This window comes from Solanum lycopersicum, chromosome 2 (assembly GCF_036512215.1).
Source record: "Solanum lycopersicum chromosome 2, SLM_r2.1".
NCBI lineage: Eukaryota > Viridiplantae > Streptophyta > Magnoliopsida > Solanales > Solanaceae > Solanum > Solanum lycopersicum.
This window is the reverse complement of record NC_090801.1, coordinates 39,524,894-39,542,362: the sequence shown is the minus strand read 5'-3', so window position 1 is coordinate 39,542,362 and position 17,469 is coordinate 39,524,894. Positions and strand designations below refer to the sequence as shown.

Below are 17,469 nucleotides of genomic sequence, written 5' to 3'. Positions count from 1 at the left end.
GAATAAATTTATAATCATAAATCAATATCTTTATGATTCTTAGCATGTTAACAAATCAATAACCAATAATACAACGTAAAGGAGTATATAAAACACTTCAATGGATCAAGAGAAGTAGGTGGAAACAGTTCCAAAAAGAGATAGTAGCATCAGTATGGGTGACAATGATCTACTACACATGGCAGTCAAGAAATTCTAGAATTTTTAAGCACAAGAGTGTACAGAATATATGATTACACAGATACAGAAGGAAATACGTTAGAGAGGGTACATCTTACAAAGTACAAAGAGAGCTCTTAGATGTCAAAGATTGTTTTTGCGACTTATGTAATTAGATGTTTATCTTCTCGATATCTAGTGGTTATGAGGTACCCCTCTTAGAAGGTAACTGAAAATACTAGAGGCTCCGTAGCGTGTAATACAGTACAATAAATTGTAAATTATATGAGAATTTTTCTGGGGATTGGTATGAAAATTTTTATAGAAAATTTATTTTCCTACAAATTTTCATACACCAAAAAATTCTCATGTAATTTATAATCAATAAATCAAATCGAACTGTTTGATATGAAGACGGTTAAAAAGAAACCCCTTTTAATTTTAATATGATACAATAACCAAGCCAGACATAATTATAACAATATTGGAATTAACAATCAGAAAGCTGAGAGGAAACTAAAAGCTTGCATTTTCGACAGCACATATTGAAGAAACACCTTCCCAACCACCTTAAACTCTTTAGTCTTGTCAAAATATATGAGTTTAAGTTCCACTAATTCTTTCCCTAACAAATAAAAATTAAAAAAAATAAAGTGTAAGAAAGAATGAGTGAAGAGTTCAATTATTTTTCCCACTGAAAAAATGGGAGTCTTTATGAGCTATATCTGGTCATATCTGATCTGATAGATGTACTTGATAGCTTTTAACTGTTCAAACCTTCTGTTCCTCACCTTTCTGTCCCATCCATTAATATTCCCAAAAGGAATGGACTGGGCCCTGCTCCCAATCAACCAGCACTCCTTTACCCCTTTTATTTAATCTCTTCACTGTTCTACTAAGTCACGAGACAAAATGTTTTTCTATTTTTTATTCGGTGTTTGATATTCGTATTAAAGTTTAATTAAATTTAAATTTATATTAAAAATTTTTATATTGGAGGTAAAATGCTTCGTGATTTCATACCATAAAAACTCAAAACTAAGATTTTTTGATTAAAAATGAAAAATTATTTATCACTCTACGTCAATTCTTGCTCGTGTCAGAAGACAAGATTATCAAAAGAGTACTTGTACAGTATGTAGCAATATTGAACCAAATAAACAACCAACCCAAAAATCAAAAAAAAAAAAAAAAAAAAGGAAAATTATGGCCAAGAGAATAACTAAACCCTCCTTACTTGGCTTACCATCAGTCAATAATATGTACCAAGCGGAATTTAATTTGATTGTTTTTTATGTTTTTGTGTTTGCTGAAATCTTGTTATAATGTGTCGGTCTTGTTGTTGCTGGTGTTACCGTCTTTGCTCCAATCGTACATGTTGAATGATTCGATGTCCTCCTTCGGTCTCGAGTCATTTATATCTCCTGATAGAGTTTTGGCAAACAAAAGGTTTAGAGGGTCAGCTTCGAGTTCAACTAAATCTGCAAAGAAATCCTCATGACACTGGTTTGATGAATCTGGTAACATTATTGGCTGATAACTATCTTTAGAAAACTCCTCGTCATCGCGCATTTCTACTAGTTTGTGATTATGAACAGCTTCTTCTTCAGCCACCTCTTCTTTTACTTTTGAAATGCTCACAGCATTATCTTTTTGTTGATCGTCTGTATCGGTTTGTGATTGAGGATTATTTGGTATGATAGTGTGTTTGGAATTATTAGGTTGAGACCTTGTTGATCCAGCAAGGGCATTTCTTTGAGTTGGCCATGGATGGTTATGTTCTGATGTGTAGGTGATTACTAACATGTTTGGATCTGTCCTGCTCCTTTCCACTTGTTTCCTTGCTGAACATCCCTTTGAACTACTGCACCTATAGTAACCCCTGCATATTTATTTTATTTTATTTTAACAACATCAAAATGCATTAGTTAAATATCAAAACAAGTATACTTGTGTAAAAGCAAAAGTTGCAAGTTGGTTAGGGAATGGATTGGTTGTCTCTTTATATGAGTTTGGATAATCCTCCCTCGTGTGCTAGATTTTGGGGCATGGTATCAAAGCAAGATTCTTCCTCAGGCTCTCCATCCATGCTCCAGTCAGTTCTGGGCGTGAAGGGGGTCTTAGAGTAGGTTAAAAAAAGTCTCATATTGGCTGGGAAATAGACTGATGGTCTCCTTTATATGAGCTTAGGTAATTCTTCCCTTAAAAATTTAATTTTTAGAGTTGAGTTAGATTTAGATGTCACATCTTTAAATTTATCATAATACATAAACCCATATGTATGTTCTCTAAGTTTCGTTCTGCTAAAATAAACATTATAAGAAGATACAGACGTGGTCTACATAGAGTACTATAGATCAGTTCAAATGTAATCTCATGTGTAATAACATATGCGTGTATAAGTGTTTATTTTGTACATGACACCTAAAACTAAATTAGAGAATATAAATATCATTTTGAAGCTCAGATATATGTATTATGTACAAAATGTTTTTTAAGCATGACAATTAAATTTATGAGATGAAGATAGTCGAAAATATATAGTGAGTGAGTGACCTTGGGTAAGGGGAGCCTTTGATTGGCTTCTGACCATACTTTCTCCATGCCCATAAATCAGATGGAACAACTTCTCCCCCTTGCCGGCTGTTTGCTGGTGCTGCTGCTGGTATACACACCACTTTTTTCGCCTGACTCTTTCTGCAAATTCACAAACAAACCCTAATACATTAACAAATTTACCATTTTTCTGATAATTTTTTACCAACACATACGTGATAGCTATTCATTGTTGTTGAACCTCCGATCATATCAACAAATTTATTGTTCCATAGAGTTAGTATTGTAGTCCATGATTTATATCTGTATAAACTTGTAATATTCTATCATAATCCTTCATTAATTATCATTAATTGTCAAACTGGTGCTAACTGGAATGTATAGGTTATGTCAAGTTCGTGAATCGATCATTCAAAATCTATTGCTGCGATTTTAAATCAATTTTTTATTTAGCTTTTTTTCAATTTAACAAACATACCAACCGTTGACTCAAAAATTTAAACCTGCGTGTTTTTTTTTTTTTAAGATCAATTTTCGATTTATTTTGTTTTCTATTCTATTTGCGTGCTTTTTTCCTAAGAAGTAATCATGGAAAATACTTCTTTTTCCATTTAGAAGCTGAAAATGATGTCCACAAAAAATTGAATGGTAAGTCTAATTCAGTCTACTTTGATTGAATAAAAATATTATCCGGATTTCATGCAAATATAATCTTTTACTTTTCTTCAAATTATATTGTTGAATTAATATTTGCTTACATAATTAGATACACTCTAATAAAAATCTCTTAAAACTAGGCAACCATGTTATCTTATGAATTTTCAATTCTAAGTGTATAATATATAGTGTATATAATAATAATAATAATGTTGAAGAATTTACTCACCTTCTTTTGATACCCGTATTTCGCGGAGATGAGATCTGTAAGGCAGAGTTTTGTATTGAGCAAGTTTTTGATGAATTCATAGCATCATGATTTTGTACTGACATAGCCAACTTGTTTGTAGGAGAGATCTGAAGCATCCTTGAAAACATATTATTGCCTCGTTTTCTCGAATCTCCGAAAACACTATTATTATTATTATCTTCAGTAGGTGTGGCCTGCAACATATCAAGATCATGAAAGAGTGGATCTCTCAAGTTACAAAACGGATCTCCAAAATCTTGAACACATGTTGGTTCTTCAGTAGCGGAATAAGGGAGCTGCGTCCACCCGTCAGGAATAGGAATAATCGTATTATTAGTTGATGATGATTCACCGGAAGTTGTATTGTTATTTCCACCTCGGAATATATCAGCTAAATCACCTTGATAATTATTATTCTCCATAGATAAATCACTTCTAGCCTAGCTGCTGCACATGATGTCTTCAACTCTCTTGTAGGAGTAATTAGTTTGGTATGTTTTGCACCAAACAGACGTTAACAAACAACACGGCCAAAGAAGCAAAATATTGAAACAAATATCTTTGATTTCTATACGATAGAGAAAGAAAATGAGTTTGATGGATAGTAGCAAGAGAGATAAAGGAAAAGGGAAGTCGCTGACTTTTCACATAAAAGTGTTTATTTCTATACGCAACACAAGTGGGGGATAGATAGAAAGAGAGAGTTTTAAAAAAACAACTGCTAGTATTAATTAATTAATTAATCAATTAGGGCTTTGAGATGATTCATTTTCTTCAATATGTCATTCATCATGCCCATCAAATCAATGCCACTCTTCTTTAATCATATTTTAACTCATGTTCTCTCTCTTCTAAACATATTATTATTATTATTATTATTTTTCTAAACTATTTCTCTTTCTAAGTTTTTAGCATCTCACACATAGTTTAGTTTAGTTACTTTAATGTGATAGATAAATAATTTGACAAAATTGCTGGATACCTCCTTAATTAATTCCCCAATTTTTAACTATATATTTATTCATAATGAGAGTCTTATTATTATCTTAAGACTATTTTAAAAGCTGAATTAATTATAGGTCAGAGGCATTTTATTAGTAAACAATTTTTTTTTAATAAAAAAAGTTGCCTCTCTAGTCAATGAACATGGTCTCGAATATGATATAATAATTATTATATTTCTCTTAATAAAATAATTCTACAGCGGGCAGACCAATATTTATAATTAGTAATTTTAGACTACGAATTTTAATTTTTGTTTTAGAAGATTATAATAATAATAATAATTATATTCCATCTCTAGTCAATGAACAGGTCTCCAATGTAATAATTATAATTACTATTACTATTGTAGTATTTCTTTTAATAAAATGACTTTCCAGCGCGCGGATCAACATTTACAATTATTAATTTTAAAAATATTTATTAAATTAATTTTTTTTTATATTAAACAAATTATATAACACAAATAAAAAAAGTATGAAACTGATTATCGGCCTATGGCCTTTGTAATAGCCTTAAACGGTGATAAAATAAGATTGACCATTCGTAAAATTGACTTCTAAATTATTATTTTTTTTAAACTCTTCCCCATATTAATTTAAAATATATTGAGCCTTTTGTCAAATATTTGAATGTACGAAAGTTTATTATACAGTAAAAGTATTTTGAGATAAATTTTATATTATTTACAATTATTGGCATCTCAAATATTAATTTTCAATCTCTAACTAAAGATACGGCATCAAATGAAATTTATTTGACTTTGTAAACAATGAATTAAACCATGGAAATTAAGAACTAATTTTATTATTAGAAAATATGACAAAAAGACACTGACAAACTTTTACTCAGTTTTCTTTCCGACAGTTCTTTTTCAGTTTGAGATTGTATAAGATATGATACTTAAACTAAGGTGTATGCTCACAATCGAATCGAAGATTTAATAATTTTAGGTGCATTAATATTTATCTTAGTTTAAATATGAACTTTGAATAAATTTAAAATAAAACATTAAAATAAACATATGATGGGTGAATCTTCTAGCTTGTATCAGCAACACAATGATATTCTCATGCTTTTCATAGATGTACAGTTAATTACATCCTAATTTCTGTCAATTCTTCAAAATAAATATACATGATTTTTATCAAAGTTACTGTATGCACGTGTACCGAAAAAGAAGTGGATCTACATCTGTTCACAATTCACTTGGGCCTGTTTAACTATAGATTTTTCAAATTATATTTGGAAATCTTTTTTGCAAATAGTGTGTGTCCATACAATTTGTCATTATTTAATAAATATTTTTGGCAAAAATCTCAAATTTTTAAATACAAGCTTTTTTCTAGTATTTGAGTCAAACCTCATTATTTGAGATCTATACTAGTTGTTTACGTTGTATCACATTATTTTTTTATGTAAACACCAATGTGAATGTTATGATATGTTTTTTTGAATGATGAACAATCGACTCGGGGTAATAAAGTCATGTGCTTTGTCTACTTCACCATGTATGGAATGATGTTTGTTGCATTCACTCCAAACTACCACATTGCTCAGGTGTCATGGACGCTACTTGTTATTTGTTGCAACAAAGAGTCAATTTACTTAAATTGCAAATTTATGGTTAGTTTTGATAATTTTTAAAACTTATGGATATAAATTATATTTTTCTAAAAAAATAATATACATTTTTTAAATACTAGTATATAATAAAATTTTACCTATACAGTATTTGTCAAAAATATTTGAAAATTTATAAGTAAACGCTAGCTAACAGAAGAACAACTTTTTCGAAGAAAAGAAATATATTCTCAAGCTAAACTAAAAGAGAAAGAAAGAAATCGTTATCCTTAAAATTCTAAGGGGTGGAGAAATCATTTTATTAAATGAATAAATAATATAATATAAAAAAAATTGTCCAAAAATATTTAAATATTATGTGATCGAAATTTAAACAGGCAAGTAGCCGCATTTCTCGGGTGACGCTTCTAAATGCATGTTATCGGGACAATTGCGTCCAAAGTTAGAATCTTGTCCATTCCATTCCTCCTATCTCCATTATATATATACAATCATTACGATACTTTATTTTATTTTTTTCTCCTAATAAAAGAAAATCACAATACTCTCTTTATATATACATTGGGTAATAGATCTACATTCATATCATTAAATGATAAGTTTTAATTAAGGCGGAATATTTTGGAAGATTTTTGTATTCGATTCTATTTGTCAGTTAAATACTCCTATTCATTATTTTGTCAAATGAATATTTAAACTCGACGAAATTTTATTTTTTAAACCTTCTTATTATTGACCGAGCTTATATGATATTAAAATGAGTGAGTTGGACAAGTATGTCGAGTTTTGAATCAATTGAATGAATTATTTTTTATTTTTTACATCTCAAATTATAAAACAAAATAATAATATGTTTTTGAGATAAATATCAAAAACACATATAAACTATCATTTTTTCTAGTTTCATATCTAAAGTATTGAGAGTGTGAATTTCATGCCTAAATTATCACTTATTAATTCGAGAAACACACCCCAATGCCGTGTGTAATCACTCTTTTCTTTATTTAAAAAAACCTTGATATTAACATTCCACATGGATAAAATATATCACCTTGATATAAAAAATAAATAATAAACTATTAATATTAATTAAAAATTAAAGATAAAAGTATTTCTATCCCCCTCTTCCCCCCCCCCCCCCCCAACCCCCTTCTCCCAATTTTTTTTTATAAAAAAAGATAAATTATTTATCTAACCCCACTACACCACCTCCTTCACGAACCCCCCCCCCCCCCCCCCCCCCCAGAAATCCTCAGTCCTTTTATTTTTTTAAAAGTTTCTTTTATGATATATCTTAAAATTTTCATTTTTCATCCCCCCCCAACCCCAATTGCCCACTCATTTCCCAAAAAAAGTAACATTAAAAAATAAAGTTTAATCCCATCCTATTTATACCCCCCTCCCTTCCTAGTTTATTTATTTTTTTTTTTTTTCGTTTTGTATTAGGTATGTACATATTTTAGGATTTTTTAATGTATCAAATATAACATAAACAAAATTTTTATTTAAAAACAGTCTTGCGGCGGTAAGACACATTTTCGATATGTATATATCTAACACAAAAACAAGAAAAAAAATTGAAAGTTGAGGATTAAGTTGAGTGGATAGAATTTTTTTTAAAAAAAATTAAATAATATCTAAATTAATATTTGAAGGGGAGGGAGGGGGCGATGAAGTAAAAAAAAAAACTTTTATAAAATAAATTTATTAGATTTTATTTTGTAATAAATAATTACTTTTTGGGGATAATAATTTTTTAATCTTTAATTTCAACTAATATATAGTTTATTTAATTTTTGTCAAGGTGGAATGTTTTGTCCATATGGAGTGTGATGTGACATTTTTTTAAGTAAAAGAGTGAGTGCATTACACACATCATGATGAGAGTAATATAAAAGAGAGATGTATGTTTCCCAAACTAATAAGTGATAATTTATGTATGAAACTCATAATCTCAATAGTTTAGATAGGAAACTAAAAAAGATATAATTACATGTGTTTTTAACACTTATCTCTTTTTTTTTTTAAAAAAAAAAGAATCTCAAAACTTTCTTCTTCAACCCAGCCCCACCACAACCACACCACCACTCCTTCTCTCTTCTTCTTCTTCAACTCAAGCCCCCACTCAACCCCCATCCTATCTCTTCTTCTTCAACCTCAGCCCCCCGCCGTGCCCCGACACTGCACCCATCTTCATAGTCATCAAAATTTTTTTTTAGAGAAAAGTCTTTCTAAATATATCATTCACCATGTTTGTATACTTAATTTTGCAAAATCTATTGCTTGAATTTACTCATAAACATATCTTTTGAACTAGAAGTTTTTTTGATACCTCTTTTTATCAAATTAAAATCAATAGAAATCTAAAGCATGTGCAGTGACTTATTACAATCTATTACATTATAATGACTAATAAATTTTTGCGATTTGAGAAAATTTTTGGGTGTGAAAAAAATGAAAAGAGAGAGAGAGATATGCATCTTTTCTAAAAAAATATTTATTTTTAAAATTTAATTTCTGATATGTTATTAAAATAATAATAATAATTAATGTGTCATTAAAATTAACGTAAAATTTATTTTCATGTGTACAATGAGTATAATACAAGCACACACATCGGATGAGAGAGGAGTTTAAAATATTAGGTTTTATTAAGTTTAAGGGTTTAACTGGAAAATTCGTAAGCACACACATAGCATTGCAACTTGCAGTTCAGGCTCATGCGTCGAGAATTGTTGCAGCTTGTAGCTCGTGCATTGAGGAGCGTTTTAATTTGTAGTTTAGGCTCGTACATCTAACATTTTAGCTTGCAGTTTAGGCTCATGCATCGAGGAGAATTTCAACTTGTAGTTTTGGCTCATATATCAAGAAGAATTTGGGGAAAGAATTCATCAATGTACTATCCTTCTAACATTTTGTGATGAAACATTCATGCACTTCAATTTGATGTTGAATTTTATGCCTTCGCATTGTTGAAAATGATTCCACTTGATTTTGTGTCGAATTTTGAAGTCGAAATTTTGAAGTCCCTTGATATTTTTTCCTTTTGTGAGCGACCAAAATCCAAGTATTGTCATTCTTTTCATTAGAGAGGTCATATACTTTGGATGTGTTTGTTGTTTTCTTCAAGGCAGAAACATCAACTGGTTCAATTCTCTCAACTTGTAGCATGATGACAAATTCTTCAATTTTTGGAGATACCACAGGGGAAGAGCTTCTGAAGTTGAATTTTTTTTATGATCAAGTCTGACACTATCATGGTTTGTCTCACCATTGTCAATGGTGATCTTCACCTCTCGCACCAATGCCATGATCTTTTCCTTTAGAATGAAGCATTTTGTGGTGTGATGATCCATGATGCGGTGAAACTTAAAATACGTAAGATAATCGACATGATTGGATTCTTTGGATCACTTGACTCTGGGAGTACAATGACTTTCTTAGTTAATAGGAATGTTAGAGTCTGGAAATGGGTACCATTCACTTGTAACTCCTTCAAGGTAGATTTTTTTTCACTTTATCACATTTGTTGATGCATCACATTCTCTTTCAACTTTTCCTTGTAGAGACTTTCGTAGAATTTATGGTCACCGCCATAGATTCCTTAATTGGGTACTTTAACAATTTCTTGAATTATATATCTTTTTTTTTATGTCTTTACATGGCTTGCAATGCTCAACTCCATGTCAGGCGCTTATGTAGCAAATTCTTTAAAAGTTAAAGGCTTAATTCCTTGAATGATATATATAAAGCTCCAATGTATTCCTTGTATACAAATTTTAACGGTAGAGATTTCAGAAAGTTGATCCTTGCAATCTAAGCTCAACATTCCCCAACGATTGATGTATTCCACTAAGGGTTCATCCTTATATTTTTTTTGTGTTTTTTAATTCCATCATGCTCAATATACAATGAATACTTTGAAAAGAATGATAAATTATTTTTCCAATTTCTCCCAACAATCGATTGATTCAGGATCCAAGTCTGTATATCAATCAATGAAGTTTTCTTTTAAAGAAAAAATAAACTGCTTGACAAGAAGATCTCCATGTATTTCAACACTTCTACAAGTTTCGACGAAATGAACAATGTGTTGCCTTGGATTTCCCTTCCGAACAAATTATTGAATTTTTGGTGGTTCATATCCAATAGGCATCAGGAAACCCTAGATTCACTTAGAATACAACATTGAATATTCTAAGGAACTTTATGGTAGGCCAACATATATAATGATCTTTGATGGTGTTTGTGATCATATCATGTAGTTATTGAACGGTTAGAGTGACCACTGAAATAGATTGCTTTGCGTATCGAGACTCAATTGGATTGGTGGGAACACACCTTTTTTCTTGCGATTTTAGATTGTGACGTGCCTCTCTAGATCTGGAGAGATCTGACTTGCTTAATAAGTTGGGCGATTTGGAGATTTTTATCATCAATATACTTTTTATTCATCATTGCGAAATTCTCGTCATGTCAGTTGTGTCAACCATCAAGGCGTTGACCATTGTTGGAATTGAAGAATTCATTGCATTCACAAATTCTCCAAAGTTGAAGCTAGAGTGAGAAATTTACCAAACAACGTGATGCAATGTTGTCTCGAGAATGCAGTTACGAGTGTCATTTCAGACTTTATCTTTCTTTCCATCTCCAAAGTGGTAAAGTAATCAGATCAATCTAAACCACTAGACTTTAACTCGCGTTGTCTGATTGGATTAACATCACTAAAATCATAAAATATAGAAATCGTAGAGTCCTTGCATGAAACATCGTTGATCCTTTTGATGGTCATTGCCATTGTTAAACTTATATTTTTTTTTCTTGATTTGTAGAAGGAAGAGATGAAGAGCAGAGCTGGTCATACTGGGCGCGTCAAATTTGTTTGCAACAAATTTTCATAAGCGGTGAAAATTAACTGCAAGCAAAAATAAAATAAAAATAAAAATATGATTTTTATTAATAAATTTTGTGAGTACAATTCTGTTGTTATCTTGATTTTTCTCTCCTAAAATTTTTTGTGATTCAAGGACCTTCAGTAGCATGCTTCTTGAATTCTTGAATGATGTCGACCTCTTTGAGATGTAGTTGATCTCCAAGAACGTGGATAACTCTTCATCCGTCCAAATCGATATCCATGAAGAATATGTTGACCACTAATTCGAAGAGTTGTGTATTTAGTGTTATAACTTTTTTCAATCTTTGTTGAATGCTTGTTGAAGAGTTTTCTTAATGCCCCTTCAAATGTCCTGTCCATCCCCTATTTATAGTTGTAGGGGTGGACAATGTTACTTATGATTGGCCAAAGAATGTCATTTTGACACTTGACGGATCATAATTGATTCTTGAATTTGACTAAAACTACCACCTCATTTGGACACATTGCTTTATTTTTGTTGGTCTTCGATGCCTAGGCATCGTGACACGTGGTATGGATTTGAGATTCAAGGTGAAATGAACTTTGGACTTGAATTTAATAATAATGGACTTATTTATTTGTAAAATCCAAATTAATCATTCAATCCAAATAAACATGGGTTTAAGAATATTATTTAATATACATTGTGTTCCTGAAGTTGTTTCCTCATCTAGTTTCCAAGTTATTATCTTCAGAATATTATTTAAAATACATATGGTAAATTGAAGCTAACTACTTTAACAAGGTTTTTTTTTATGATATCTATGACTTTATCTACTTAAATTTGTATTTTTTTTTATAGCAATTGCTTGGTTAGTGCCTTATTGATATATAACTCTCTGATGAGATGTAATTTAAGAATTATTTGTGTCTCTGTAGTAGCACAACACAATGATAAAGATAAAACCTATTCAACTTTAAACACGTAGACTATTGTACAAAATGAATTTGTAATTTTCATGGTTACATTTTCTGTTACTCATCTCACGAATGTATCTCATATGATGTATATATATTGTTCATATGATTAGACACAAATTAATATGGAATACATGTAAAACACATGTGGCCAAAAGTAGTGTATAAAAAAACAAGCATAAAATTAGCATGAAAAAAAAAGATAATATAATTATATATTGTCTTAACATCAGAAGGTACCTCAACCTTAGATCATTATGAATCCAACTTACTGCAAATAAGTAGTAATGTGATGAAGATGCTTAATATGGGTTGTGAATTCAAAATCTTTTATTGCTATCACAATGGTCTGCATTTAGGTTCATTTCCAAGACATGACAATGCCAGTTGTGCTATTTCATGTACTGCAGCTCTGGATGGATATTTTCCACCTAGCCGTGAATCGCAAGGTGTGATTCAAGAGAAGTAGAATTTCCAAGTTCCAATATACTCGGGAGCAGCATAACTACTCGTTACCTGTACTATCCGTGTTGACACATGTGATTGACTAACCCAAGTAACTTGTTTTGCCAAGCCAAAATCTGCTATCTTCGCATTGTAAGACTGAAACATAAAGGAAATAAAGAATGTCATGAAACAGTTTTGTTAATAACAACCTTTATCTAATGTTGTCACTGTTATACTCAATAGGAGAAGTGAAGAAAACATACGCCATCAAGTAATATATTCGAGGCTTGGAAGTTTCTGTAAATTAAATGATTTGCTTCTCTGATGCATGTAGGAATGCCAAGCCTCGAGCTGCGCTAATCACAATTTGAACCCTTAAATTCCATGAAAGTGACAAAGCAACAGAGCGGTCTAAGCAAACAAAGAGAACAAATATGTTTAGGTGGAGCATGAAGTAGCTAGACACAATCCATAATGCATTGATCTAGTACTTCTCCAAAAGCGTACACATCAGTTTTCCATGACAATTTATTAGTCAGGAAGTACTCAGGATCGAGGTACCTAAATGTGCCTTTGACTTGTGTACCAACATGAGTAGCTGATTCATTTTGGACAATCCAAAATCTGAAATCTTACTTGCCCAGTTTTCATCTAACAGAATGTTTGAGCTTTTGATATCACGATGTATCACTCTATTTCGAGATGTATGAAGAAAATCCAGTCCACGTGCAGCACCTATAGCAATCTTGAGTCTCCGTTCCCAAGAGAGAGATGAGCTATTTCTGTCCATTTTGAAGAGATGATCAGCAAATGATCCTCGAGGCACATAATCATAAACTAATACCATCTCAGAACCTTCATTTCATTGAAGTAACCAATTAGGGATAGAATGTTCTCATGGTGGTGTATAGATAACATTTTGATTTCCATTAAAGACTCTTTCTTTCCCTGGCTAGATCCTGGTTTCGATCGCTTAACTGCTACAGTGGCCTCTCCACCATCAATATCCCCTTTGTATACTGTACCATATCCACCGCTATCAATGACAAGCTGAGGATCAAAATTGTTCATTGATCTTTCCATCTCATCCAGTGAAAATTGACGACACTGATGCTCTCCTGAAGATATTCCATTGTTCGTCTTGCCAGACTTTATTTCTGCATTACACCTAATGTAATAAATAACAACATTAATCAAAGTGACTATAAATGTCAGTACATGCAGTTGCAATTGGCAATGTCAGAACAGCACAGATTCCTCTGATTTTTCTGGTGTTGAACTTGTAACAGGATGCACACTAGCAAGATCGTATGTTGAATACTTCTATCCCATTCAACATGGCATGTTTACTGATTGTAGCAAACTTTGGCTGCAAAACTATAAAAAGGTTATGCTTCCCTTTCCTTCTATCACCTCCATTTGATAACATGAGCATCATCTTCAGCATTCTGATTGTTTATGATATTAGTGAAATTTGTTTGGCCTTCATCTGTGATCGTAGGTTCAATTTCACAAAAGTGGAGCCTAACAAGGTATCTGAATCCCAAATCAAATGGAATGTTCCATGTGAGATGACAAGAATATTATACTTAATATTGTTTCACTTTCTTGTACATTGATGCAAAATTCCTTTTTGAAATAGTTGATGCTTGCAGTAAGGGTAGGTATGAAGTCACAGTTTTGACAGTAAATATGGATTTGGACTTGTAGAAACCTATGTATGAAGCTGGTTTCAAGTGCAAGCGTATGAACTTGTATTCCGGTTTCATGGAAAATTGGTAGGCAAGCTGATGGCGAGACGTTCGAGCTGACTTATAAGGAACTGGATCCAACAAGCCAGCTTGGTGAGGTACTCTTGACTTTCCAATTAACCAACCACATGTTATGATCTCGATTGAGATCTGGAAATTCAAACGAAAAAGAAAATAATTGAACACAATAATTTTGGTATTTTCTGATTTTTTAATGGAAAATTAGAGACAAAGATACCTAATACATGGAAATTAAAACTACATTCAACGGAAACTAACTGAAGAACTCGCCATCGCCATAAAGACTTGCAGATTTAGATGAGAAAAGAATTTAGAAGGAGATTGGAAAGAGGAGAAGAGAGTTTCGGAGAGAAGAAGAAGTGTACCAAGATTCTGTTATGCCTTCTCTCTCCCCATGATAGGTACTTGTAACCACCTAGCCATGTGACTTGATCATGGCCTTGCCCTTCATTTAACTAGAATTAATCCTAGTCGTTCACTTCTTGTTTCGTTGTCTTATGCTGAAATGTTTTCTTCTACTTCGAACCTCAAAATAACATATATTACTCCTTTATTTGGGATCATAACAAACCCTGCTGCTTCAAAGGATCTTTACCCTCAAGGATCAGCATCAAAATTAGGAAACTTAGCACGTAAAAACTGATAGTCTTCCCAAGTAGCATCTTCAGGGGGAAGGTTAGACCATTGCACCAACACTGAACATCAACCACATTATTCTTCACCATTTTTCTTCGCAAAATAGTCACTGGTTGGACCAAAAACTGGCCATCAGAGCCACTCGATGGTAATGAAGATAGCACCACCACTCGATCACCTAACTTCTTTTTAAGAAGAGAGACATGGAACATAGGGTGCACTCTAGATTTAGGAGGCAAAGCTAACCGATAGGCCATAACACCTATTCTGACAGTGATCAAATAGGGTCCATAATACTTAGAGCCGAGCTTGAGATTCCTCCACATGCTAGAGATGATTGTCTGTAGGGTTGCAGCTTCAAATACACTTGATCTCCAACTTCAAACTCTGTGTCAGTCCTCATGTTATCAGCAAAATATTTCATTCTGGCTTGTGCGGTATTCAAGTTTTCCTTAAGTAGTTGTAGGAATTGTTGTCTTTGCATGAAAACATCTTTAACAACTTATACAGTGCGCTGATAACCATTATCTCTATTAAGTAGGTCGATTAGAGACCATACATCGCAGGCAATTCTCTAGGCATCTATTCACTCTCTCAGTTTGTCCATCACTCTGTGGATGGTATGTCGAGCTGTAGTGTAATTGCGTATCCAACAACTTGAATAAAGCTTGCCAAAAGTTACTCACAAACATCTTATCTCTATAGTAACAATGGATTCAAGGGTACCATGTCAGATGTGGTATCTTTTCCAGAATATATTTGCCATTGTAGCAACAGTGTAGGGATGAGATAGGGTAATGAAATGAGCATACTTGGTGAATGGATCCCCACTACCAATATGAAATCCTTCCTTATGGACTTGGGGAGACCTTCTATAAAATCCATATGTATAGGACTCCGTGCCTAGTTGGGAATCGGTAACCGGTAATCGTCTTTGTATCGGTGGCACACATCACCACTAGTAACGTAGTCATTCACCAATAGTTCAATGTTTGGCCACTAGAATTGTTGAGTCATCCTTTTCAAGGTTCCGAGCTATCCAGAATGCCCCCTAGTGTAGTGTCATGGAATGCAGAGATAAGTTGTTGTCTGAGCATCCCATGTGACCCCACATATACCTTGCCTTTCTTCTCGAGAACTCCAGTTGAATAGTGCCATAAACTAGGTCAGAATCTCCTGAACATGTAGGTCATCGGTATAACTTCCACAGTTTCTCGTATCCATGTAGGAGTACAAGTACTAATAGACATTAGTTGCCCTTGGGCTAGATCCTCCAGATGCCCTAAACCTTCTTGTTTCCTAGATAATGCATCAACCACTTTATTCTCTACTCTATTCTTGTACTTGTCACGACCCAACCCTACACCTCGAATGTGACATGACATACAAGACTCCGAAGAGCCTCATAGCATGTCATCACATAAGATAATAGAAATAGTGCGGAATTTAAAACTATTTTTAATTCGTACAATCGAACAACTTTATATAAAACAGCGGAAGTCTACTTGTCTCACATGGCCATATAAAAACATCTCGAATCGAAAGTAGGGTCACGACCCTTACAATAGAATGTCTAAAAATTATCTAGTTCAATGAAAGACATGAAACATCAATAAAACACTTTTCCTCGGATCCATGATGACTACCACAAACATTGGAAGAACTCATACCAATTTGAACTAGAAGGAATAAACCCAATTTACAAAACCTAAACTTTGTAGAAAAATGTAGAAATATGGGTTAGCACACAAAAATGTACTAAGTATGATAGTCATTCAAAAACCATGCTTAAAAAGACATTTTGGTTAGAAAACTATGCTATATGCCAATTTTGAGAAACAACATGAACTTTAATATAAAAGGCATAAGCTACAAATATAATCAAACATATAAGTCATTTAAACACATTAGTACCTTCACCTTAAGCAACCCTAAGCTATACTTGTGCAATGTAAGAATAACATCTCATACTATTGTTCCTACTAAGTACCAATTTGAGGCCACCATAGATGAACTTACCTGTCACATCCCTAAACCACACCCTAGAAGTTAGGGGCAATCTCGAATTGAAACCGGTGTACTTGATCTCTCGGAGGTATCGTACAAATCCTTAAATATCATTCATCGCATCAACATAGTGAAAAATAGTGCAGAATTAAAACTTTTCACAAAACATATCATAATCTTTAAAAATCTCTTTCATATAAAGTCATAAGAAATACTAAGTCTCAACATCATCAATCTTAAGACACAGGAATACTTGGGACACGGACCATACTTAAAACTATAGAAATACTTAGTCTATTACAATACTTAAAATGGAAACGTAAAAGACATCTATGCCCTCGAATCAAATGATGACATACTTCGGCTTCTCTTGAACGATGTTATGGTCCAAGTCTTCCTTCCCAAATGCTCCTCACCTACAAATAACTATAGAGATAGATAAAAACATGGATCAGTACAACCAAATATACTAAGTATGGCACAATACATAAAAATCATGAAAACAGACATTTAGTAGAAATATGCATCTTTTCATTTAAAAATCATGTTATAATCATAAGAACAAC

General features: G+C 32.5%; 1 protein-coding gene across 1 annotated transcript; it reads right to left on the bottom strand.

Moving 5' to 3' along the window:
• Nucleotides 1-1,131: 1,131 nt before the first annotated feature.
• On the bottom strand, nt 1,132-4,551 carry WRKY35 (WRKY transcription factor 35). Its single transcript, XM_010317323.4, has 3 exons — nt 3,602-4,551; nt 2,716-2,856; nt 1,132-2,041 (listed from the first exon to the last, which is right to left on the bottom strand). The coding sequence occupies exons 1-3, from the start codon at nt 4,042-4,044 to the stop codon at nt 1,480-1,482; spliced, it is 1,146 nt and encodes a 381-aa protein (XP_010315625.1). The 5' UTR covers nt 4,045-4,551; the 3' UTR covers nt 1,132-1,479.
• Nucleotides 4,552-17,469: the final 12,918 nt, after the last annotated feature.

Bases quoted from the DNA above. Each gene is read 5' to 3' on its own strand.
- WRKY35 (XM_010317323.4), bottom strand. From the start codon at position 4,044: ATGGAGAATAATAATTATCAAGGTGATTTAGCTGATATATTCCGAGGT. The intron at 2,857-3,601 runs GTGAGTAAATTC...GTGAATTTGCAG, and splicing joins AATACGGGTATCAAAAGAAG to AAAGAGTCAGGCGAAAAAAG. The intron at 2,042-2,715 runs GTCACTCACTCA...ATAAATATGCAG, and splicing joins AAAGGCTCCCCTTACCCAAG to GGGTTACTATAGGTGCAGTA.